The following is a 25,833-nucleotide window of genomic DNA, read 5'->3' as shown; positions in this document are numbered from 1 at the left end:
CAAAAATGAAAACAATCTTACTTTGGAACGACATTAGATCCATTGGTACAACACCCAGCACAACGGAACAGAGGTTTAGCAAGCTTGCCAGACACAGACCTTCTGATCCTAGTAACAATCTTGCCACAACCCTTACATACAAAATAGTACCACGCCCAATCAGTATCTACTGCTTCCACCGAACACACGATCTTAACGTTCTCGAGCTACAATTAGTTGTATCAAATAGGGTCTTGTGCTTGTTCCCCAAGTTTAGGTGTTTATTGAGTAAATCAAAGATTTTGTATAAATCTTGATCAACATGTCAATAATGCGATGCAATTCCGTAGTTTTAGGGTGGGAATCACGTTTGAGTTATTAAAAAGAGGTTAATGAAAAGAATATTTTGTTTTTATTCTGTTTCTTGTTTTCGAAATGATGCTAAAAATCTTAATTGTTATGATTTGAAATAGGAAATGATAATATCTTGTGCTTGTTCCCCAAGTTTAGGTGTTTATTGAGTAAATCAAAGATTTTGTATAAATCTTGATCAACATGTCAATAATGCGATGCAATTCCGTAGTTTTAGGGTGGGAATCACGTTTGAGTTATTAAAAAGAGGTTAATGAAAAGAATATTTTGTTTTTATTCTGTTTCTTGTTTTCGAAATGATGCTAAAAATCTTAATTGTTATGATTTGAAATAGGAAATGATAATATCTTGTGCTTGTTCCCCAAGTTTAGGTGTTTATTGAGTAAATCAAAGATTTTGTATAAATCTTGATCAACATGTCAATAATGCGATGCAATTCCGTAGTTTTAGGGTGGGAATCACGTTTGAGTTATTAAAAAGAGGTTAATGAAAAGAATATTTTGTTTTTATTCTGTTTCTTGTTTTCGAAATGATGCTAAAAATCTTAATTGTTATGATTTGAAATAGGAAATGATAATATCTTGTGCTTGTTCCCCAAGTTTAGGTGTTTATTGAGTAAATCAAAGATTTTGTATAAATCTTGATCAACATGTCAATAATGCGATGCAATTCCGTAGTTTTAGGGTGGGAATCACGTTTGAGTTATTAAAAAGAGGTTAATGAAAAGAATATTTTGTTTTTATTCTGTTTCTTGTTTTCGAAATGATGCTAAAAATCTTAATTGTTATGATTTGAAATAGGAAATGATAATATCTTGTGCTTGTTCCCCAAGTTTAGGTGTTTATTGAGTAAATCAAAGATTTTGTATAAATCTTGATCAACATGTCAATAATGCGATGCAATTCCGTTTTTTTAGGGTGGGAATCACGTTTGAGTTATTAAAAAGAGGTTAATGAAAAGAATATTTTGTTTTTATTCTGTTTCTTGTTTTCGAAATGATGCTAAAAATCTTAATTGTTATGATTTGAAATAGGAAATGATAATATCTTGTGCTTGTTCCCCAAGTTTAGGTGTTTATTGAGTAAATCAAAGATTTTGTATAAATCTTGATCAACATGTCAATAATGCGATGCAATTCCGTTTTTTTAGGGTGGGAATCACGTTTGAGTTATTAAAAAGAGGTTAATGAAAAGAATATTTTGTTTTTATTCTGTTTCTTGTTTTCGAAATGATGCTAAAAATCTTAATTGTTATGATTTGAAATAGGAAATGATAATATCTTGTGCTTGTTCCCCAAGTTTAGGTGTTTATTGAGTAAATCAAAGATTTTGTATAAATCTTGATCAACATGTCAATAATGCGATGCAATTCCGTTTTTTTAGGGTGGGAATCACGTTTGAGTTATTAAAAAGAGGTTAATGAAAAGAATATTTTGTTTTTATTCTGTTTCTTGTTTTCGAAATGATGCTAAAAATCTTAATTGTTATGATTTGAAATAGGAAATGATAATATCTTGTGCTTGTTCCCCAAGTTTAGGTGTTTATTGAGTAAATCAAAGATTTTGTATAAATCTTGATCAACATGTCAATAATGCGATGCAATTCCGTTGTTTTAGGGTGGGAATCACGTTTGAGTTATTAAAAATAGGTTTCCTTATTTGTAGTTCGTTGGTGTTAGATAAGGAAAATAATTGAAATGTGGAAAAGACAAGCATTTTTAAGTAGAGATAAATTTAATTTTCAATGGCATTTGACTGTAAATATTGTGTAACTTATAGGGTTATTCTATAAGTGTACTTCTGTTTTAATAGGATAGATGTTTGTAGACTTTTTCTTAAATCAGTTCCAAGACTTCTACTAGTTTATTTTCTTTTATTGATATTTGATGGAAATGAGGCCATAGGGCTGAGCCGCTGAGGAATGCTCTACAGCCTATGCAAAACAGAAGAAAAAAAAAGGATAGTGAGGCATAATTTAAATTTTATTATTGGTAATTTTCTTTGTTTTTGTTCCGTTACTTAAAAGGTTACAATTATTATTAATCTAAATTGGTATATGGGATAGGGTTTGCTTTTCTAATCAAAATAAAAAAGGCAAGAGTTGATAGATGGGTAAGTAAATAACTTCATTTGTCCCAAAGCAACAACCATCCTATGTCGTAGGCATTAGGCCTAAAACCCCTCTAAACCCCACAGGCTTCTTTTTCTTCTTCCATTATCTTTTATTCAGGCCTCTGTATTCATCATCACCATCATCCAATTCATCGTCATAATGAGTGAGAAAAACAAGAAAGTGGTATGTGGTTATAATGGTGACAGGCCTATAGCTTTTTCTTTTCGTCAACTACAGGCCTATAGCTTACAATCACGTTTCTTTTCATCCAGGTTTAATTTTTTTATATCTCTCGGAATAGAAATATAGTAACCAAACCATTACTATGTCTGCATGTATATAATGATAAGCATACATGTGGATATGTAAGTGTGAAGGAAAGACTTCTCTGTTTAGTTTATGTAAGCAAAACAAGATAATGTTGGTTTTATAGTTGTTTTTTACTTTTCCAAGCAAATTGATTACTTGTAGTAGTAGTGACTATTTTAGACTCTAACCCGTGGTCCCATATATCTGCATGATTAGCGTTAAAAGTATGGCATTAGAATGAATGTATATCGGTTGGTCAGAGTAATAAGTAGATGTGTATGTATTCTACTTATTAGGTTCACTTTTCTGCTTGCAGAAAACAGAAAGAATCATGGAAAATGAATATGTTCTTCAATTCCATATTTTCAATAATAATTACTAGAGTTTATTACACACAAAGGCAGTTTCAAGTTTTCTTTTACATAATAGAGCAGTTCTCGCTACATAGGTAGTTTTTCTATGGAAAAACTCCAAAAAACGTAACTGGTTGTTTCATTAAGTTAGGTTAATTATTTTATTATATTTTTTTGGTTCGGTTTTTGAATTTCGAAACGTAGTGGTGGGGTCGTGTTATTAATTAATTTCTCCTTTACCTTTTGACAAACATCAGCTACCGAGAGTAAATCTCGAAACTCTGTTTGAGAGGAATAGGAGGCGATTTCCGGCCGGTGAGAGTTTAACAGCGTACGTTGAAGATTCCGGCGACGATGTCGAGGAGACGGAGTCTGCGGCTGAAAGCGAACGTAGGTGATTAGGGTGATAACTGATTTGATTTTTTAATTTTTTGCTCTTTCTAAATAAATATCTTTGTGTTTCCGAAGGTGGCGAAGCGGTGGAGGATATCGAGGGGGGGGGGGAGCGGCGAAGAGGCACATGGCCTTGATGATTTTAAAGAACTTCTGCCTGGAAGGCTTTTTGCGACATACCGATTCCCAAGCGAGAGACATAATCTGAAATCTGGGAATCTCGGGAATGTTGGAGAGGATGAAATGGGGGGGAGAGAAAAAGAAAGAAGTTCAATACATACAGGTTGCATACGATTTTGATCCAAACCAAACATATATTTTGTGTTTTGTGTATGTACATTTTTTCGTGTACACGAATACATTGGGTGAGCATGATGATGTGTACACAACTGTTAGTGTACGCATGTACATGTTAAAGAGATATGAAAGTCATATTGTACTGCCATTTGAGAATCAACTTCATTAAGCTTTGTATAATGATATGAAAGTCATATTATACTACCATTTGAGAATCAACTTTATTAAGCTTTGTATAATGATATGAAAGTCATATTCTATTACCATTACACATGTACACTGCCATATGTATTGTACACATATATGTTACCAACATTTAATGTATACATATACACATGTACACTAACGAATGTACATAACTTTACAACATGTTGGACATCTAACATCTATCTCAAACATATGTGTACATGTAAAAATCTGATAAAATATAATATGTATATTGTACATGTTAGCCCTTATTGATAGTGAAAAACATGTGTACATGTAAATTTCTTTTGAAAGTATATATGTTAAACATGCAAACATCTTTAGATGTGTTAAAAAGAATAAAAGCCTTCCAAGATCTAGCTTACAATGCATAACCATCAGTGCCTGTGAAATATTTTCTGTAAATCTCGTCCCATCGATTTGTTCCAATATGGGAGCATGCTTACATGTAGAAAGATTGTTGTTTGTTGTACAATGTGATTGTGTACATCCCATGTCGTGTACATTCTGTACAATGTGATTCTGTACATCCATGTCGTGTACAATGTGATTTTGTACATTCCATGGCGTGTACACGTGTACATCCCATGTATCCCATGTCGTGTACAATGTGATTTTGGGGACTAATCTGCACATTTTAATGCTCTAGGGCCAATATGAAAATAATAAAAAGCCAGCGGACTATTTCTGAAAGATTGTTGTTTTCTATACAATGTGATTTTGTACATATCATGTCGTGTACATGTGTACATAATCTAAAAATACTACGTCGTGTACAGTGATTTTGTACATCCCATGTCATGTACTCGTGTACATCTCATGTCATGTATAATGTGATTTTGGGGACTAATCTGCACATTTTAATATTTTGGGGGCATAATGAAAATAATTAAAAGCCAAAGGACTATTTCTGAAAATATACAGAAGGCCATATTGCTAGATTGAAAGTATTGGGGTAAATTTATGAAGCAAATTAATCAGATTGGAAGTTTAGACATATTGTGAAAGAAGCAGAAAACTAAAGGACCAAAGATGAAAAAGATGAAACTCATCCATTGATGTCGCTCGGTCTATCTTCGTCGGATTTCGTTGACGACGATGGCGAGCAGGCAACAACGGAGCAGAGACACGACGGTGAGAATTAATTCCGACGGCGGCGAAGGCTGAAAGCACGATCTGAGATGGAGTGGTCATGGGCTTGAGACGTGGAGAAGCCGATGTTAACGAGACGCAACGAAAAGCAACGACTACCGGTGAACGAGACGCAACGAAAAGCAACGACTACGCCGCTGCTTAGTATTGTTCACTGTCATTTTGCCTAATCGAACGTCGCCGTTGGGATGTTGATTATTCTCATTATTTGGTTAGGTTTATAGATGTGAAGCTATTGTAGAACATGAAAAGCATGGCTTGTGAGATCTGAGAAAAAAATGTTGGAGTAAAATCTATGAGGAGAGAGAAAGATGTTAGGACTCAAGTGCATTTAAACGTTTAATTGACCAATTTTATGGTTAGTTATGTTATTTAGTTAGTGAATAAGTAGAAAATGGTTTTGGTTAGAATAAACTGCTCTAGTAGCAATAACCGTCTTTTAATGTTATAAAAAACTTAAAACTGTCTCTGAGTGTAATTGTTTCTAATTAATTACTATCGGACCTGCAGACAGAAGAGGTTCACATTATTCATATCATAGCTCTAGTAGGCCTACTTCAGGCTCAATGAGAGATATTATATAGAGGATGCTGAGAAAGGAAGAAAAATAGGATCAAAGCCACCAAGTTGTAAGAAGATGTAAGCTGCCGTGTGAAGCAATCCAAGTCCCTACCATTTCTTCAACTCCTCACCTTTCTCCTCATTATGCTAATTACCAGCATGAGCTGCCATTGTGCCACTTAATTAAACTCTTTAAATTCCTTAATTAGACACAACTACAATATAATATATCCTTCATATGTCTCTCTTTTAAAATTATTATAATCAGTATTGTGAACCTGTAGTAACTTTGTCTAGCTAGCTATCTTATACCAAAAAAAAAAAATTAGTCATTTTAAAATAACTAAAACATTAAACAACTTATCGTGTATGCCAGTTTTAGATTCGTAGTATGAAGTAATAAACTGGAACCTAATAAACATGCAAACCCATTTTTCCTAGAGCATAGTGTCAAGCTCAAACATTTTTCACGGTGAACAGTGTTTTACCTGTGTGGTAAGATGGAACACTTGTATACTAAAAGAAGCTGAACTTTATGTAACCAAATTAAAGAAGATATGAATTAAATGAAATATATGAATTAAATGAAACTAAAAAAGATTCAATAATGAGTAATCAGATGATTCATGAACTATCTGTTCAAAAAAAATCGACGGAGTGGCCAAATTCTTCACTCAGCGAAAACAAAATAAAAAATGTGATTGATAAAATAAAGACAATCAGAAATCAAACGAAAAAAATTTCAAAAGAAAAAGAAAAACTAACTAATAGTTGTAACAAACTGTGTTATGATTCTAAAATAATTGAGTCATCAAAAAAAAGTTGGCAGACATTAAAAAAAAAAAATACTCGATTAATTCGTAAATCTGTTTTTTTTAAAAAATTTTGCGTTGAACAACAGTCTATTTCTATTTTTCTAGGTATCAATAGTTGTAACAAACTGTGTTATGATTCTAAAATAATTGAGTCATCAAAAAAAAGTTGGCAGACATTAAAAAAAAAAAAAACTCGATTAATTCGTAAATCTTTTTTTTTTTTTAAATTTTGCGTTGAACAACTGTCTATTTCTATTTTTCTAGGTATTATTAATATTCCAAGAATTACTACACAACTTTTTGTTGATTCAACAAAAAAAATTCTTGATGTATATATTTACAAGAATGAGGAAAATGGAGAAAAAAAAAAAAAAAAAATACCATTTATTTTATTTCGACTATAAAAAATTTCATATCAAAAAAAAATTTTTTTAGTTATGACTTATGCTCTTTATCACAAGCATATGTATTTTACAAATTATCACAAATTCAAGTTAGTAACTTTTCTAAATTAAAGTCTTTTTTTGAATATAACATATACATAACATCCTTTTTTGTTAAGAATCAAATAAAAGATTTTTTTCAAGAACAAGGAATCTTTCATTATGAATGGAAAGATAAAACCCTTTTAAATTCCGAAATAAATCAATGGAAAAACTGGTTACGAAGTCATTCTCAATATAATTTACCTCAGATTGCATGGGCTAGATTAGTAACCCAAAAATGGAAAAAAAAAATAAACCAAGACTCTCTAGTTCTAAATCCAAGTTTAAACAAAGTGGATTCATACGAAATTTTTTTTTTTGATAATTACAAAAAACAAAATTTTTGTGAGGCTAACTTATTTTTCAATCCAAAACATAAACAGAATTTCAAAAAAGATTCTATATATAATCTTTTTTGCTACAAATCTATTCATTCTACAGAAAGTTTTTTTGATATGTCTACAGGCCTAGAAATTTTTTTAATCTCTTGTTTTATAGAGTATTCGGAGTATAAGGGAAATTTGGCATAGAAAATATTTGGATTGGAGAATTCTCAACTTTTGGTTTAGAAAAAAAGTAAATATTGAGCTTGATACTAAGAGTAAAAAAAAATATATTAAGACTAAAGTTAAGAATTATCAAAGAATTTATAAAATAACTAAGACGAGTCTTGCCAATGAAAAAATAATTTTTTTTGATTGGATGAGAATGAATGAAGAAATACTAAAACCGTACATGAGGTTTTCGCCTCATACGGCTCCTCGGGGGCCGTAAATAAATATAAGGATCAGATTAGTATTATTTAGATGGATATGATGTGTTCTAAAATGGATTAAATAGAAATATATCTGGGGTCCCGAATTATACCAATGGAATTCTGTCTGCTCAAATTCTAAAACTAAAAAACGCGCTTCGGAATTCATCTCATCCTTTACAAATTTTAATTTCTATTTGTTGAGTAATATCTTAATCCTTTAATAAAGCACCCCTTGTAAAAATAAACCTAGGTTTATTTTTACAAGGGGTGCTTTATTAAAGGATTAAGTTATTACTCAACAAATAGAAATTAAAATTTGTAAAGGATGAGATGAATTCCGAAGCGCGTTTTTTAGTTTTAGAATTTGAGCAGACAGAATTCCATTGGTATAATTCGGGACCCCAGATATATTTCTATTTAATCCATTTTAGAACACATCATATCCATCTAAATAATACTAATCTGATCCTTATATTTATTTACGGCCCCCGAGGAGCCGTATGAGGCGAAAACCTCATGTACGGTTTTGTAATAGCGGTGAGAATAGTAATGTTATCATCGACTAGGATTATCTAACAGTTTAAGTACAGTTGATATAGTTGAGGCACAATCAAAATATGGTTTTTGGGGATGGAATTTGTGGCGTCAACCTATAGGTTGACGCCACAAATTCCATCCCCAAAAACCATATTTTGATTGTGCCTCAACTATATCAACTGTACTTAAACTGTTAGATAATCCTAGTCGATGATAACATTACTATTCTCACCGCTATTACAAAACCGTACATGAGGTTTTCGCCTCATACGGCTCCTCGGGGGCCGTAAATAAATATAAGGATCAGATTAGTATTATTTAGATGGATATGATGTGTTCTAAAATGGATTAAATAGAAATATATCTGGGGTCCCGAATTATACCAATGGAATTCTGTCTGCTCAAATTCTAAAACTAAAAAACGCGCTTCGGAATTCATCTCATCCTTTACAAATTTTAATTTCTATTTGTTGAGTAATAACTTAATCCTTTAATAAAGCACCCCTTGTAAAAATAAACCTAGGTTTTTCAGCCCGTCGTGTTTTTCAATTACGAAAAAGAATTAAACATCCTATTAGTTTCTTATTCATGATAGAAATTCTATTTTATTTTTGAAACCTATAAAAAAAAATATACTTGTTTCGTTCCTATTCTTCTTTCTTTTTTAGAAAAAAAGTAGGTGGACTTAAAAAAAAAAATAAAGGATTATTTCGTTTCTGATAGTCATTACATTTATCGGTGGATGGGAGCATACTCTGAATCGGAATCTTGGGGAGTACTGCCTGATAATTTCTACAAATTTCAAGCCCCAATTAACCTTCTTTTTTTGTTATCTTATGTTATGCATAAATATCCTTTTCAATTTGGTTAATCTCTATTACAAATTCTTTGTGTATTTTGGTGTTTCTAACCATCCACGCGTTTTTACCTAATTGCCGATCACTTTGTAATATATGTATATGTATATGTATAGTAATTTATATAACTGATAGTGAAAACGTCATACGGTTAATATTTTTTTTAACCCGCTTCAAGCCCGGCTGACTAATCAACCAACCTTGGGGTAAAGCGATTCTTACGCTTACGTTTATTTCCATTTAACCTTTGTACATAGGAAATGAGACTTAATTTTTCTTTTTACTGCTAATTTCTGAGCAGTTTTTTTTCACTCATATATAACTATCAAATTCCTTTTATTAAGATAAACTCGAAAGATAAATATATATATATATTCCTTTTTTTTTTTTCATTTTTTTTTTTATAAAAGGAATTTGATAGTTATATATGAGTGAAAAAAAACTGCTCAGAAATTAGCAGTAAAAAGAAAAATTAAGTCTCATTTCCTATGTACAAAGGTTAAATGGAAATAAACGTAAGCGTAAGAATCGCTTTACCCCAAGGTTGGTTGATTAGTCAGCCGGGCTTGAAGCGGGTTAAAAAAAATATTAACCGTATGACGTTTTCACTATCAGTTATATAAATTACTATACATATACATATACATATATTACAAAGTGATCGGCAATTAGGTAAAAACGCGTGGATGGTTAGAAACACCAAAATACACAAAGAATTTGTAATAGAGATTAACCAAATTGAAAAGGATATTTATGCATAACATAAGATAACAAAAAAAGAAGGTTAATTGGGGCTTGAAATTTGTAGAAATTATCAGGCAGTACTCCCCAAGATTCCGATTCAGAGTATGCTCCCATCCACCGATAAATGTAATGACTATCAGAAACGAAATAATCCTTTATTTTTTTTTTTAAGTCCACCTACTTTTTTTCTAAAAAAGAAAGAAGAATAGGAACGAAACAAGTATATTTTTTTTTATAGGTTTCAAAAATAAAATAGAATTTCTATCATGAATAAGAAACTAATAGGATGTTTAATTCTTTTTCGTAATTGAAAAACACGACGGGCTGAAAAACCTAGGTTTATTTTTACAAGGGGTGCTTTATTAAAGGATTAAGTTATTACTCAACAAATAGAAATTAAAATTTGTAAAGGATGAGATGAATTCCGAAGCGCGTTTTTTAGTTTTAGAATTTGAGCAGACAGAATTCCATTGGTATAATTCGGGACCCCAGATATATTTCTATTTAATCCATTTTAGAACACATCATATCCATCTAAATAATACTAATCTGGTCCTTATATTTATTTACGGCCCCGGAGGAGCCGTATGAGGCGAAGACCTCATGTACGGTTTTGTAATAGCGGTGAGAATAGTAATGTTATCATCGACTAGGATTATCTAACAGTTTAAGTACAGTTGATATAGTTGAGGCACAATCAAAATATGGTTTTTGGGGATGGGATCTGTGGCGTCAACCTATAGGTTTTATAATTTTTCTAATTTCTTCCCTAGCAGAATGCGAGATGTTACCTTTTGATTTACCAGAAGCGGAAGAAGAATTAATAGCAGGTTATCAAACTGAATATTCCGATATCAAATTTGGTTTATTTTATGTTGCTTCTTATCTAAATCTATTATGCCAGTTTTTAAACCAGTTTTTAAAACAAAGCCTTCTTTTTTTAAACCTATTTTTAAAAATAAGTTTTAAAAAAGAAGGCTTTGTTTTTAAACTGAATATTCCGGTATGCCAGTTTTAGATTCGTAGTATGAAGTAATAAACTGGAACCTAATAAACATGCAATCCCATTTTTCCTAAAGCATAGTGTCAAGCTCAAACATTTTTCACAGTGAAGAGTGTTTTACTTGTGTGGTAAGATGGAACACTTGTATACTAAAAGAAGCTGAACTTTATGTAACCAAATTAATTATTTTAATTGGGCCGAGCCTGACATCTTACTTGGGAGTTATTGATGGATTGGTAGATTCGGTTTAGTGGTTCAACCAAACCGGTTTCACACTCTGGGTCCTGTCACATGCACGTGTGTGGTATATTGTACGGTAATGTACTATGTACGGAGATATATTGTTTAAGAATAATATTTTACTACAAATAAGAATGAAAATATTTAGGTAACAAAAAAAAAACATTATTTCAGGGGAAATAACTACAAATCAACCAATTCTTTTTTTTTTTTTTGTCACAGATCAACCGATTCTTTTATTATTGTTAAATAAATGGTTTAATTTTCTGTTTGATTAACTAAATATAAGAAAATTTGTTATTCATTTAAAAAGTGCTAAAATAGGAAGCTGAATTGCTGCGTTAGAGTTGCACAGTAGGAGAGAGTGTGTGTGTGGGGGAAAAGGAAGAGAGAGCGTTTCGATTATTTCCCCCTTTTAACGATCTTCTCAAAGAGCCTTTCCTTCTCCGTTAGCCGGAGATCCGCCGTCGGAATCGGTGTTTCGCGTTCACGATTTCCTTTGGATGAACGATCCTCCCGATCGATTCAAAGGTAAAAATCCTCGCTCGAACCTTGATTTAACGCTCCGGGCGGATTCTGGAATTTAGGGATTCACCGTTGTCTTGTGTCGCAAGCCTTACCTTAGGGTTTCCCGGTGATTGATTCGTTTTAAGGAACCAATCGATTGTGGTGATGAAACATTTAGGTTACGTAACCAGAAACGTTTTCTTGATTTTTGGTTTGATTTGATTTGATTTTCAAACCACGGGAGCTGATCTCACATCGTTAGATCTTCAATTCGTGTGTCTTGTATTGTGGATTCCACCAATGGGGCGTCGGAGAATAAGATCAAGGATCAGGAAAAGCCATTTCTACACGTTTAGATGCCTTAGGCCAAAAACACTTGAAGATCAAGGACCTCATATCATCAACGGACCTGGATACACTAGAATCGTTCACTGTAACCAGCCTCAGATGCACTTGGCGAAAGTCCTTAGGTACACCTCCAACTACGTGTCAACCACTAGGTACAACCTCATCACCTTCTTACCTAAATGCCTGTACGAGCAATTCCACCGCGTTGCCAATTTCTACTTCTTGGTGGCGGCGATTCTCTCCGTGTTTCCTCTCTCTCCTTTTAATAAGTGGAGTATGATCGCGCCGTTGATTTTCGTGGTGGGGCTTAGCATGGGGAAGGAGGCGTTGGAGGATTGGCGCAGGTTTATGCAGGATGTGAAAGTGAATTCGAGGAAAGCGACTGTGCATAGAGGGGATGGTGATTTTGGTCGTAGGAAGTGGAAGAAGATCCGTGTTGGTGATGTGGTGAAGGTGGAGAAAGATCAGTTCTTTCCGGCTGATTTGCTCTTGTTGTCATCGAGTTACGAGGATGGGATCTGTTATGTGGAGACTATGAACTTAGATGGTGAGACCAACTTGAAAGTCAAGAGGGGTTTGGATGTTACTCTGCCTTTGGAACGGGATGATGCTTTCCAGAGTTTCTCCGGGACTGTCAAATGTGAAGATCCTAATCCCAACTTGTATACGTTTGTTGGAAATCTTGAGTATGACGGTCAGGTTTATCCGCTTGATCCTAGTCAGATTCTTTTGAGAGACTCCAAGCTTAGGAACACGTCTTATGTCTACGGGGTGGCGATTTTTACCGGCCATGACACAAAAGTCATGCAGAATTCTACAAAGTCTCCTTCGAAAAGAAGCAGAATTGAAAAGAGAATGGATTACATCATATATTCGCTCTTTGCCCTCCTTGTGCTCGTCTCCTTCATCAGCTCACTGGGTTTCGCAGTGATGACAAAGATGCATATGGGAGACTGGTGGTACTTACGACCAGACAGGCCCGAGCGCTTGACAAATCCAAGAAATCCTTTTCACGCTTGGGTTGTCCATCTGATCACTGCTGTCTTGCTGTATGGGTACTTGATCCCCATCTCACTGTATGTTTCCATCGAGCTCGTAAAGGTCTTGCAGGCGACTTTCATAAACCAAGACTTGCACATGTATGATAGCGACAGCGGGACTCCAGCTAATGCACGCACATCGAATTTGAATGAAGAGCTGGGACAAGTTGACACCATCCTTTCCGATAAAACTGGAACTTTGACATGTAACCAGATGGACTTTCTGAAATGCTCCATCGCGGGCACTTCTTATGGTGTGCGTGCCAGTGAAGTAGAACTAGCTGCTGCAAAGCAGATGGCGATGGATCTCGACGAGGAGCAGGGTGAAGACCTGACTGGCCCTCCAAGGACTAGAGGAAGGATACATAGCTATTCTAAGATTCCCAGCAGGTCACCATCAGATATAGAGTTGGAGACTGTGATCACTGCTACTGACGAAAGGGATCAGGCGCATTCAACTGGTGTCAAGGGGTTCAGTTTTGAGGATAAGCGTCTCATGGATGGAAACTGGTTATATGAACCCAATTCAGATGACATTTTGATGTTTATGCGTATACTGGCGGTTTGTCACACTGCTATTCCCGAGGTGGATGAAGATACTGGAAAGTGTACTTATGAAGCAGAGTCTCCTGACGAAGTCGCTTTCCTTGTTGCAGCTGGGGAGTTTGGTTTTGGGTTTAGTAAAAGAACTCAATCAAGTGTGTTTATCAATGAAAGATTCTCAGGCCAACCAGTTGAAAGGTGAGACTGTGGTCGTAAGTCTTTCAGTTATTTCTATCGGCTTCAGTGAACATACATCTAACCACGTGCAGGATATTTTACAGAGAATACAAAGTTTTAAATGTTTTGGACTTCACAAGCAAAAGAAAAAGAATGTCTGTCATCGTCCGTGATGAGGAAGGTCAGATATTTCTACTCTGTAAAGGTGCTGACAGGTTAGTCACATATCTTCTAGCACTTCCATATAGCATATCAGTTCTTCTGAAGTAAAATATAATGCTTTATCTAAAAATCTTGCAGCATAATCTTTGACCGGTTATCCAAGAATGGTAAAACATACCTGGAAGCAACTTCCAAGCATTTGAATGGATACGGTGAAGCAGGTTTACGAACGTTGGCGCTCAGTTATAGAAAGCTGGATGAGAATGAGTATTCGGTATGGAACAATGAATTTCACGAAGCCAAAACTTCAGTTGGAGCGGACAGAGATGAAATGCTCGAAAAAGTATCTGATATGATGGAGAAGGATTTGATTCTTGTCGGTGCTACTGCTGTGGAAGACAAACTGCAGAAAGGGGTATGCAGTGGAAGTGTAGTTGTGATTATTACCAAGACGCTAAAATTTGAAAATTTCTTTGAGCTTACTGTTTGTTGTTCCTTTCAGGTTCCCCAATGCATAGATAAACTTGCCCAAGCTGGTCTGAAGATATGGGTTTTGACAGGAGATAAGATGGAGACAGCAATTAACATAGGGTGTGTTCTTCTATGTTGCTGTTAATACTACGTCCCGGAACTGTTTTTTCTATAATTGATACTAAGGTTTTTTTTTGAAATGCAGATATGCCTGCAGTTTACTGCGACAGGGTATGAAGCAGATATCCATAGCACTTAAAAATGAGGAGGGATCATCCCAAGACCCCGAAGCTGTATGTATTAGGCTCTCTATAGAAACCTACACTACTGTTTCAGTGGAAACTTGCATTTGATGTGTTATCTCGTTTTTGTTTTTTTGTTTTTAATGGCCAGGCTGCGAGAGAGAGCATTTTGATGCAGATTTTAAATGCTTCACAGATGATCAAACTAGAGAAAGATCCACATGCAGCGTTTGCTCTGATCATTGATGGGAAGACGCTTACATATGCTTTGGAGGATGGTCTTAAGTATCAGTTCCTTGCCCTGGCAGTTGACTGTGCTTCAGTGATATGCTGTCGTGTCTCTCCCAAACAGAAAGCACTTGTAAGATTGATTCATCACAAGTCTTAATAATTATCTTCTTTTAGTTGCTGGGAATCACTTATTTTGTGTTTTTCCAGGTAACGAGGCTAGCAAAAGAAGGAACAGGAAAGACAACTTTGGCAATTGGTGATGGTGCGAATGATGTTGGAATGATTCAAGAAGCCGATATAGGTATAGGTATCAGTGGCGTGGAAGGCATGCAGGTAATCAAACTTTCCCCTTTTTTCCCATACAAAGAGAGACATATCTATGTTGGTCTGTTCCTTTGCTAATCCTTTTTTTACAGGCTGTGATGGCGAGCGACTTCTCCATAGCTCAGTTCCGGTTTCTGGAAAGGCTACTTGTTGTCCACGGGCACTGGTGCTACAAAAGAATAGCCCAGATGGTACCTATCTGTGATCTCATGTACATACCCATTAAACAAGATACCAACCTGATCTTGATTCATGTTCTTTTCTGACAGATATGTTACTTCTTCTACAAGAACATAACATTTGGTCTAACTCTCTTCTACTTCGAGGCTTTCACTGGGTTTTCTGGCCAAGCCATATACAACGACTCCTACTTGTTGCTGTTCAATGTTGTTCTCACTTCTCTCCCGGTCATCTCCCTTGGAGTTTTTGAGCAAGATGTGTCTTCAGAAGTTTGCTTACAGGTTTGCTTCTCTCTATTAAGTTCAATTTCCCCATTCTAAACCTCAGACCTTTCTTCTAACCTTAAGTTTCTGCTCTCTCTCTGTAGTTCCCTGCATTGTACCAGCAAGGCCCCAAGAACCTGTTCTTCGACTGGTACAGAATCCTCGGGTGGATGGGAAATGGAGTCTACGCTTCCATAGTCATCTTCGCCCTCAACCTTGGCATCTTCCATGTCCAATCTTTCTGTTCCAATGGCCAGACAGCAGACATGAACGCAATGGGAACCGCAATGTTCACTTGCATCATCTGGGCAGTGAATGTACAGATCGCTTTAACCATGAGCCATTTCACTTGGATCCAACACGCCTTGATCTGGGGAAGTATCTTCACCTGGTACGTCTTCCTTGCCCTCTTCGGCATGTTACCTCCGAAAATATCAGGCAACATCTTCCACATGCTCCTCGAAGCTCTGGCACCTGCACCAATCTTCTGGCTCACCACACTGCTAGTCATAGCCGCCACAACACTTCCTTACTTGGCTCACATCTCGTTCCAGAGATCGTTAAACCCTCTGGACCACCACATCATCCAAGAGATCAAGCATTTCAAAATCGATGTCCAAGACGAGCGTATGTGGACAAGAGAGAGATCCAAGGCTAGACAAAAGACCAAGATTGGATTCACGGCTCGTGTAGATGCCAAGATCCGCCAGCTGAGAGGGAGGCTCCAGAGGAAACACTCAATTCTGAGCGTTATGAGCGGTATGAGTGGTACGAGCGCCTCAGCATCAAGTGAGACGACAACAACCACCACACATCATAGTTGATCCAGTAAGTGTTTTTTTTTCTTCTTCTTCATCTGATTTCCTCTTTCTTGAGAAAAATGAATGATAGGAAATAAAGAATCTTGTACTGTGCGAGTTTGTGTATACTAAAAGGAAATAGTTTCTTATAAATAGTTTTGGATGTTGCACAAAAAAAAAAAGATTTGGAAGAAAGTATTGTCATATTCAGAGGTAGATATGAAGAACTGATTTGATTCATTATCTGTCTCATTCAAAGACTAAATTTTTATATGATATAAATGCAGAGAGTGAAAGAAAATTCAATTTTGTTTCATGTATTTGTTACAGGTATATAACATTAACATACACTCAGCAAAAAGAGATTCATATACTTTTATATATAAAGAGAAAGAAAGAGAGTGGAGAATCTATTTTGAAGAAATACCGATAATGTCTTTGAACCATTTGAAGCTTTTTCTAATGGATCCTTTCATCTTCTGTTCAACTGAGTAAACCTTATAGCCAGCGACTCTTCTCTTCCTCCTCGATTCTGGATCGCTGAAACTCCAGCTTCTTGACGCCCCACGGTCAGCGTTTGGAACGCTTTTGCTTTTCTTTACCTTCATCTGGTAATCGTTGGTCTGATCGGCAGCTGGTAGGTTTCCAGAGGCGGTTGCTGCTGATGGTTCTTTGTAATAGTTATCCATGGTGGCTTCGTGATTTGAGTTTTGGTCTAACGAACTAGAGACTTCTGGTCTTTTACAAAGTTTATAAAAGACGACTTTTACAAAGTTTTATAAGAGGAAATCATCGAAATGATTTTTTTCTATTTTCAAATAATCGAAGGCTACTTTTCTTGGTAATCAATTAACAACTTCATGCGGAGTTGGTCAAGGACCCACGTTTTCTTATCAACTTTAGAACAATTAAGTTATAAGACTTTACAAATAGGAAACAACTTTGGATACGTAACAATGCTGTGAAGCATTAGACTTTATGTTTTTTTTTTTTTGCTATGCTTGTCGTGGTTAGGTTTGTGTTGTGTGGATGTGATGCTTTCCCAGCTATTCCCAATAAGCACGTGGACTTATCCAAAGCGGTAATTTCACACTGGAATTAACTGAATAAATTTCTCAATTTATTTAAATTTTAAATTAAATTCAATAAATTTTCATTTCGTGTTTTCTTAAAGGACCTATGCAGAACTTTCAGACCAATAATCCCAATTTTGAAAATAACAAAGCTAACCTGTGTCGGTGGTGGATTTGATTATATAAAACTTAATAATGGACATCAGCCAGAGAAAAAAAAACTATATATTTTGATGTAATCTGAGGCTTTGGGGCAAACATATGCTAAGACGTAAGCTCATCATGCTATAAAACTTAAGGGCCTCATTTAAATACGTAAATGATGAATTGTTGTAGAAACAGCTTTTGTTCACTTCTCATTAAAGTTCGTGTAATCCTAAGGCCATGATTATCGGTTGGACTAAAAACAGAGTCCTTAGGATATTTTAATCATATTAGTAGTATAGGACAATTATAAGGACTTTGGTTAATTTTTGTGATTATTAGTGGAACTTTTGTTTGGTCCTTAAGTATAATATTTTTATTTATTTAATTAGAAAATTTCAAACATTTTATTACATTGCAATTAAAAAACAAATACAAAAAAAAAAAAAAAACACACATTTTATTCATTATACAGCAATTTTAACCTTACTTTTAATTTGGAATATGTCTAAATTTAGTCCATATATGTTCAATAAAATCTTGTTTTAATTGTTGATGGGTATGTGGATTCTGAACTTCTTGCCGACGAGCAATTGAACAGCCGGTATTTTTTGATCTTTTAACAGTAAAGTTAAAATCCTCATCTTCAAATTCTTCCAGAGTGTTTGCATCTTTTTCATCTTCAACAATCATATTATGAAGTATGGTACATGCTTTCATAATATTTCCAATTTTTTCTTTATCCCATAACTTAGAAGGATTTTTGACACCGGCAAATCTTGCTTGCAAGACTCCGAAGGCACGCTCAACATCTTTACGAACTGCTTCTTGGGTTGTAGCAAACTTTGTCTGCATTTCAGTTTGAGGTATCCGGATAGATTGAATAAAAGTTGTCCATTTCAGATATATACCATCTGCTAGATAATATGCAAGATGGTACTCTTTTTCGTTGACATAATAGTTGACTTGTGGCGCGATGCCGTTAATAACGTCATCAAAAACAGGCGATCGATCAAGAATATTAAGATCGTTCATAGTACCTGGAGCTCCAAAGAATGCATGTCATATCCAGAGGTCATACGAAGCAACAGCCTCCAAGACAATAGTTGGTTTTCCGGTTCCGCATGAATACATTCCTTTCCAAGCGGTGAGACAATTCTTCCACTCCCAATGCATACAGTCGATGCTTCCAATCATCTCCGGAAATCCACGTTCCTCGTTCTCATATAGAAGTCTTTGCATATCCTCCGGTGTGGGATGTCGTAGGTATTCATCGCCAAACAAGGAGATGATTCCGGCGGTAAAATTGTGCAAACATTTTCGAGCAGTTGTAGCAGCTAGACGTATATACTCGTCTACCATATCGGCCGCACCACCATATGCCAATTGTCGAATTGCTGCCGTACATTTTTGTAGAGGTGAAAGACTTCCTCGTCCGGTTGCATCTTCTGACGGTCGGAAATACGGAATTTCTATGGAGAGGCGATGCACAATATGGAGGAACAAATTTTTATTCATCCGAAACCGTCTCCGGAATAAACTAGTAGAATATGTGGGATTGTCGGAAAAATAATCATTCCAAAGCTGGTTGTGGCCTTCCTCTCGATGTCTCTCAATAAAAATACGCTTTTTCCTCTCTTTTGGTTCTGGTATAGGATCATAGCCGGCTAAAATTCTTCAATGTGGGTATCAAAATCATCATTATCATCATCTCTGTGGTAATGATAATGAGATGAAGATGCCATTAAGGATAAATCAAGAGATGTGGTTGTGATAGTTTAGAAAATGAGGGAAAATAAAGAGAAGAGAGATTTGAGTATTTGTTTTGACAAGAGGAAACTCATATTTATAAGCTAGAAGTTTTATAACTCCGTGACTTGGTAATGAAAGAAACAATGACATGTGATGGAGAATCTTGTCACGGGTTATTACATTTGCTATTAACATGTGATTGTTAGGTGTAGAATTTGATTGGTGATGTTTAAAAAACGTGTGTAACTACCACCAAACACCAAGCATCACCAAACATGGATAGAAATAACAAGTCTTACGAGTTCATATTACATTCCAACCATGGATCTTACACACCAAGCATCACAGATTGTATACATTACAAACATGGATCTTAGTTCATACATATTACTAGCATTCCTAATTAAATACTACAAACATGGATACTACCATTACTACAAGAACCATAACACCTAGAACGAGCTCAAACCCATAACATTTTTTGGCCAAATCAGAGACAGTTTTCTCGAGCATAGTCTCCTTCAGCTCTGTCTGGTAATGGAGATCTTTTACCTGGTTTAGTTCAGACTCGTAGTCACTAACACCGGCAATATAATCAATCTTATCTGATAGCAGAGCATACTGTGTACCTAAAGCTTTGATCTCCTCTGTAGCCGCTTCCTCCCAGCACTTGTATACATGGCAGTCTCCATCGTCGATGTTCTCACATGAGTAAAACCTTCTCCCCGTGATAGATGTCCTAAGAACCGGTTCTCCACCGCAGTAGCATTCCTTGGGGAAGCCGAACTCAACCTCCGGCTGCGGAGGGTATTGAACATGCGAAGCTTCAATCTCTGCTTGGTCGAGCATAATATTCATTTCTGTCGAGCAGTGGTCACTCTCTGTTGTGTTCCCTAAACCATAATCATCCGATTGAGACGGTTGCGTGTAGCTATAATCCAAACCCCTGACCTAAGCATAATAAAACAGGGCACACGTCAGTTTTGTATAAAAATTGACATCACATAGGACTCAAGCATCATTTTATGTTAATCCACGACTTAATAAAACATTCTCATATTTTTAAACGTAACACAAGCACATAAAACATAAGAGAAGCATTATCATTATTTAAAACATAACATCACATATAACACAAGCACATAAAACATAATCCACGACATAAGCTACATTTTCATACATATTAAACAAGACAGAGTTCGGCCAAGAGCTTGTTCATTACGGTTTAAGACAGGTACTTAATTAGAAAAACTAGAAGAGTTCGGCCAAGAGCTTGTTCATTACGGTTTCTTGACTCTCACTTAGTGGACTCGTCTTAGCAAGGAGAGTGTCTAATATCGCCATCTTAGACAGCTTCTCCTTCCTCGCCAAATCTTCACACTTGAGCTCGTAAATGCTCTTATAGTCCTCAATAGCCTTCCCTTTACTACTATTCCTGCTTGCTTTCGCAGCTTTGATACCTTCAGGACGCACTGGTGCTTGTGGACTCTCCTCACCTACATGAGCGCCGGCAGTTTCAGAATTCACTTCACCACTCTTTCTCTTTGCACCGGTGGGCGTAGGTGTGTTAAGGCTTATCCACTTTTGCTCGTGCCGCAGGACACACCACGTGTGTTCGAGGGTAAACTTGTGACCCTGATCAGCGTAGAAGATTTGATGAGCCACCTTTAGTAAGTCATTGTCACTCTGACCGCTGGTTATTTGTCTCTCTGCAGCAGAGAATGCGGCACAGAACTTGTTCGTTTGATCATTGATTCTGTGCCACCTCTGCTTACAGTGAACATTCTCTATCTTCTCATGAAGAGTTTCCGCAACGAACTCATCAACGCGTTTTCAGAAGGTCTTTAACTTCATAGAATTTCCGACAACATCGTCCTTTGATGTGTTAAGCCACGCACTAATCACCACCTCGTCATCACGCGGCGTCCATTTCCTTCTCACCAAACGCTCCACAGGTGTGTCCTCAGGTTGGGATGGACCCTCAGGCTCTTGGGAACTGAAGGGAGGGTTTTCAGAGGCGCCAATGTCGACACTGGAAGGATAACTTTCATAAGGAAAGTTATCCTGAACATTGTTATTCTGAAGGTTGTTAAGAAGCCCCACATAACCAGAATTTCGGCTATATGGATTCCTTGGATCCATTGGAAGAAGAAGAGAAGAGATTATAGAGAATGAGAAGAGATTAGAGAGAAGGGAAAGACGATTTGGAGATTTAATAGGGGAAACTTTAACAAGTAATAACTCCAAAACCAACTAACCATTATCTACCTATGTCTAATCAGGAGTTATTACTAAACTACAACTACGAAAGCTATCAGCTCTAGATTAATGGATCATTAAATTTTACTACGAAAGCTATCAGCTCTACTACAACTACAAAACCTATAAGGTACAAATGGAACTACAATCCAAGCAGACAACACCATTTCGTTAAAGTAACTTCTAAACCAAACTACAAACATGGCATTCACGTTCGAAAACAATTACATTCACAGCCTTATCACTATATATATATTTTTTAAACTTGGTTTTTTTTTTGAACCTGTCAGGTCTCTTGCACAATCGTTTACAGTGTGATTAACTACAAAAGTTAGAAGAGTGAACAATAAGTTTAGTTACTTCAATACACATTTAAAAGTTACCAACTTTCCTTCAAAAACCAACAAACCATTTAAGCTATCATCTCTACATAAATACAAATCTAAAACATATCATGTTTCGTAACAAGTTTCAGAAACCATCTAAACTACAGAGCTATCGACGACACAATAACAAAGACAATAGTTGATACGAAACAACTACAAAGCTATGAACGATCATCATCATCATTCAATAAAGAGACAGAATGTAATATACTAAACTTATCATCACAACAAAGATTCACACGAATACAGGCGAGGAAACAATCGAGAAACTGAACCTAATCAACAGAACATATAATCAAAAAATAGAATCTAGGAAACCAAGTACGACCAACTACATCGATAAAATGACTCTAATCTACCAAACAAATCTTCACAACTAAAATCAAAGAACCCATCATGCGGAGGAAGTAGATCGAGAACGACAAATGAACACATACCTTTTTTAATTGAAAACAAACGGCGGGGAATGGGCTTCGAGACAGGCTCGGGATTGACTCGTGAGGAATTCGTGACCGATTCGGGGGAGATGAGAGGAGAGATAAGAGGAGAAAACAGCGATCACGTCGTCGGTATACTATCGCCACATGAGTCGCCAGAGAGAGAATCAGAAGACGGTGCGATCGATAATCTGAAACGAAACGAGGGTTTCCCCTACCCGACGACACCGTTTCATCTCCACTCGACAGCTGGCAAGGAAAGACGACATAAGAACGACCTTAGTTAAGATTCGTCCCGCACAATTAAACCCATTTTCGATTTATTTTTCGGCCCAAAATACTTAAGGACCAAAGTTCGGACCGCCGATAATCATGGCCTAACTACTTCTGCACCGAGATATGAAAATGTTTAAAACCAAAACTTTCACGACAAGATTTGATACAAAGGAAGATAAGAAAAGACAACAAGCCAGAAACAAATACTCCATATGATTTTAAAAATAAAAATGGTCACAAGAGAGAGAGAGATATGTTCTTAGGAACAGAAGAGGTGACAAAACACGAGAAAATGTAAACAAACCGCTTATGGAAAGAGAGATGAAGATGAGATCAAAATCAGATCAAAGAGTGCGTGCCTTAACAAACAAGTAAAAACCTTTCTTCTCCGGTAGACAATGCCAAAGTTTCTCCCCTTCACAGCAGATCAGCAACGTTCGAAGGCAGCTCCTCAACAACCACGTTGTAAAACTTCTGAATATCAAACAGCATCCTCTCATCATCCTTCGTCACGAAGTTGATCGCCACACCTTTCCTCCCAAACCTCCCACTTCTTCCGATACGGTGAAGGTAGTTCTCAGGCTGAGTCGGCAGATCGTAGTTGATCACCAGAGACACCTGCTGAACATCGATACCACGAGCCAAGAGATCAGTGGTGATAAGCACACGCGAGGAGCCAGACCTGAACTCTCTCATAATAATGTCTCTAGTGTTCTGGTCCATGTCTCCGTGAGTCGCAGACACCGTGTGGTCACGCCCCCTCATTTTATCAGTGAGCCAGTCAACCTTCCGCCTGGTGTTCACGAAGATGACGCTCTGAGTGATGGCCAGCGTCTCGTAGAGGTCGCAGAGCGTCTCGAGCTTCCACTCCTCCTTCTCAACGTTGACGTAAAACTGCTTGATACCTTCCAAGGTGAGCTCGTCGCGCTTCACCAGGATCCTCACCGGCTTGCTCATGAACTTCCTCGTGATCTCGAGAGCCTCCGGCGGCATGGTCGCCGAGAAGACACCCACCTGGATCTTGGGCGGGAGGAGCTGGAAGATGTCGTAGATCTGGTCCTTGAACCCGCGGGAGAGCATCTCGTCGGCCTCGTCGAGGACGAACATCTTGATGTAGTCGGCGCGGAGGGACTGGCGCTTCAGCATGTCGAACACGCGCCCCGGGGTGCCGACGACGACGTGGCCTCACCGGCTTGCTCATGAACTTCCTCGTGATCTCGAGAGCCTCCGGCGGCATGGTCGCCGAGAAGACACCCACCTGGATCTTGGGCGGGAGGAGCTGGAAGATGTCGTAGATCTGGTCCTTGAACCCGCGGGAGAGCATCTCGTCGGCCTCGTCAAGAACAAACATCTTGATGTTGTCGGCGCGGAGGGACTGGCGCTTCAGCATGTCGAAGACACGCCCCGGGGTGCCGACAACGACGTGAACGCCGGCCTGGAGGATGCGCTGGTCCTCGCGGACGCTGGTCCCGCCGACGCAGGCGTGGACCTTGACGCCGAGGTAGTCGCCGAGGGCCCTCATGACCTTCTCGATCTGCTGGGCGAGCTCTCTGGTCGGGGCGAGGACGAGGGCCTGGCACTGGAGGAGGGAGTAGTCTAGCTGCTGGAGGACGCCGGAGCAGAAAGTGGCGGTTTTGCCGGTACCGGACTGGGCCTGTTGGATCACGTCGAGGCCTTTGCAAAAGGGAACGATTCCTCTTTGCTGGATAGCAGAAGGCTTCTCGAAACCTATACACAAAAAAAGCACACTCATGAGGTGAAGCTTCTAAGAGAGATAATACAAAACATAAATCACAAAATTTATTTGTCTAGACACGTACCGTAAGCGTAGATACCCCTGAGGAGATTCTCTTGGAGACCCATGGCGTCAAAGCTGTCGTGGGATTCATCGTAAGAGGTGAAGAACTCGTCCTGTCCCTCAAGACTGTTAACCATACAAACACAAATTAGCAACACTCATGTGGAAAGAAAGCGAGAAGGAGAAAACTGACACTTCGTTCAACTTCTGGTCGAACTGACGTGCATCAAACTGAGTGCCTTCTGGTGCGGATCCTGCCATGACTACATAGCACAGAACAAACAACAAGTTAGACATAAACAGGAACAAGAGAGGAGATTTAAAAAGACAAAAGTCTTTTATGGTCTAAACAACATCAAACACAAACAACAAAAAAAAACATCAGAGCTTGAAGTTTGGATCTTATTCCACAGGAAAACGACAAAAAAAAACATGGGTGTTCTAAACCAATCGTAGTGGTTTCAAAATCTAACAAAACTAAATCAACCTAAGCTGGGTGTAGATCCTAGAATAAATATTCGTCATCATCATCATCGGCTCAGAGTCTTAACAGAGAGAAGAGAAAAACAAAGTTAGATTCGTAGTGGGCTAAACTAAAGATCTAAAATCATCGACAGAAAAATATACAATTTTTTTTATATAAATCGAATAAATTTCGAAACTTTGGAACCATATCCATCGAGAGAAACCCGAATCAGAAGCCAATAAACAGAATCACAGGGGAACGAGAAAAAAAAAAAGAGATGCGGCAAACCTGGAGAGCGAAAGAGATTTGGTAGTAGTAGAGTGGTGTTTTTTTGGTTTAGCTTAGGGAGGCTGAATCTCCCAAACTCGGATCTAACCGGCTAAGGCGGTTAGAGACAAAGAGCGAAGATTGAGAGGCTTTGAGATGAGAGTGAACGAATCGTAAAGAGGCAGAGAGGAAAACGCGTTGCTATCTTTATATACTGCCTCTTTTTTTTCTTTTTCTTTTTCTTTTTTTAATACATGAGTCGTGTTAGGGTTCCCTTTCTCGTATTCTTTCTTGGAATTCCGGTTCTACCCCCTACTTTGCCTTCTTAATTACCCCTCTCGGTTCCGGACAAAGGATTTTCTCAAAGACTAGTTAGTAGTGTTCATGTCTTAATTCGAGTTTAGCAACCTGTAATAAGAAAAAGAGAATTGTTCATTTAGTGGTAAATTAGGAACACAAATTCCTCGTAATTATTTTCCAACCAGAAAAGAGAAAAGATTCTGTCATTATTTTTA

General features: G+C 37.2%; 4 protein-coding genes across 5 annotated transcripts; 1 reads left to right on the top strand and 3 right to left on the bottom strand.

Moving 5' to 3' along the window:
* The first annotated feature begins 11,506 nt into the window (after positions 1-11,506).
* Positions 11,507-16,883, top strand: LOC106295426 (putative phospholipid-transporting ATPase 7). Its single transcript, XM_013731321.1, has 11 exons — positions 11,507-13,808; positions 13,892-14,002; positions 14,088-14,364; positions 14,452-14,540; positions 14,626-14,713; positions 14,814-15,023; positions 15,101-15,226; positions 15,310-15,408; positions 15,487-15,678; positions 15,765-16,488; positions 16,791-16,883. The coding sequence occupies exons 1-10, from the start codon at positions 11,980-11,982 to the stop codon at positions 16,482-16,484; spliced, it is 3,741 nt and encodes a 1,246-aa protein (XP_013586775.1). The 5' UTR covers positions 11,507-11,979; the 3' UTR covers positions 16,485-16,488; positions 16,791-16,883.
* LOC106295427 lies at positions 16,794-17,321 on the bottom strand. Its single transcript, XM_013731322.1, has one exon. The coding sequence runs from the start codon at positions 17,147-17,149 to the stop codon at positions 16,871-16,873; it is 279 nt and encodes a 92-aa protein (XP_013586776.1). The 5' UTR covers positions 17,150-17,321; the 3' UTR covers positions 16,794-16,870.
* A 2,507-nt stretch (positions 17,322-19,828) lies between these two features.
* Positions 19,829-22,885, bottom strand: LOC106292314. The gene is made up of 3 exons (XM_013727914.1): positions 22,861-22,885; positions 22,512-22,789; positions 19,829-20,380 (listed from the first exon to the last, which is right to left on the bottom strand). The coding sequence occupies exons 1-3, from the start codon at positions 22,883-22,885 to the stop codon at positions 19,829-19,831; spliced, it is 855 nt and encodes a 284-aa protein (XP_013583368.1).
* Positions 22,886-22,917: 32 nt separating this feature from the next.
* Positions 22,918-25,549, bottom strand: LOC106295143 (eukaryotic initiation factor 4A-1-like). 2 transcript variants are annotated; one of them, XM_013730951.1, is made up of 5 exons: positions 25,340-25,549; positions 24,779-24,848; positions 24,608-24,711; positions 23,972-24,515; positions 22,918-23,727 (listed from the first exon to the last, which is right to left on the bottom strand). In XM_013730951.1, exons 2-5 carry the CDS (start codon positions 24,844-24,846, stop codon positions 23,205-23,207), a joined length of 1,239 nt encoding a protein of 412 aa, XP_013586405.1. In that variant the 5' UTR covers positions 24,847-24,848; positions 25,340-25,549; the 3' UTR covers positions 22,918-23,204. The 2 variants fall into 2 exon arrangements, with proteins under 2 accessions (XP_013586405.1, XP_013586404.1); XM_013730950.1 differs by having other exon boundaries at positions 22,918-23,970; positions 24,215-24,515.
* Positions 25,550-25,833: the final 284 nt, after the last annotated feature.

Source organism: Brassica oleracea, chromosome C5 (genome assembly GCF_000695525.1).
Source record: "Brassica oleracea var. oleracea cultivar TO1000 chromosome C5, BOL, whole genome shotgun sequence".
NCBI classification, from domain to species: Eukaryota; Viridiplantae; Streptophyta; class Magnoliopsida; order Brassicales; family Brassicaceae; genus Brassica; species Brassica oleracea.
This window is presented reverse-complemented; position numbering and strand designations above follow the sequence as displayed.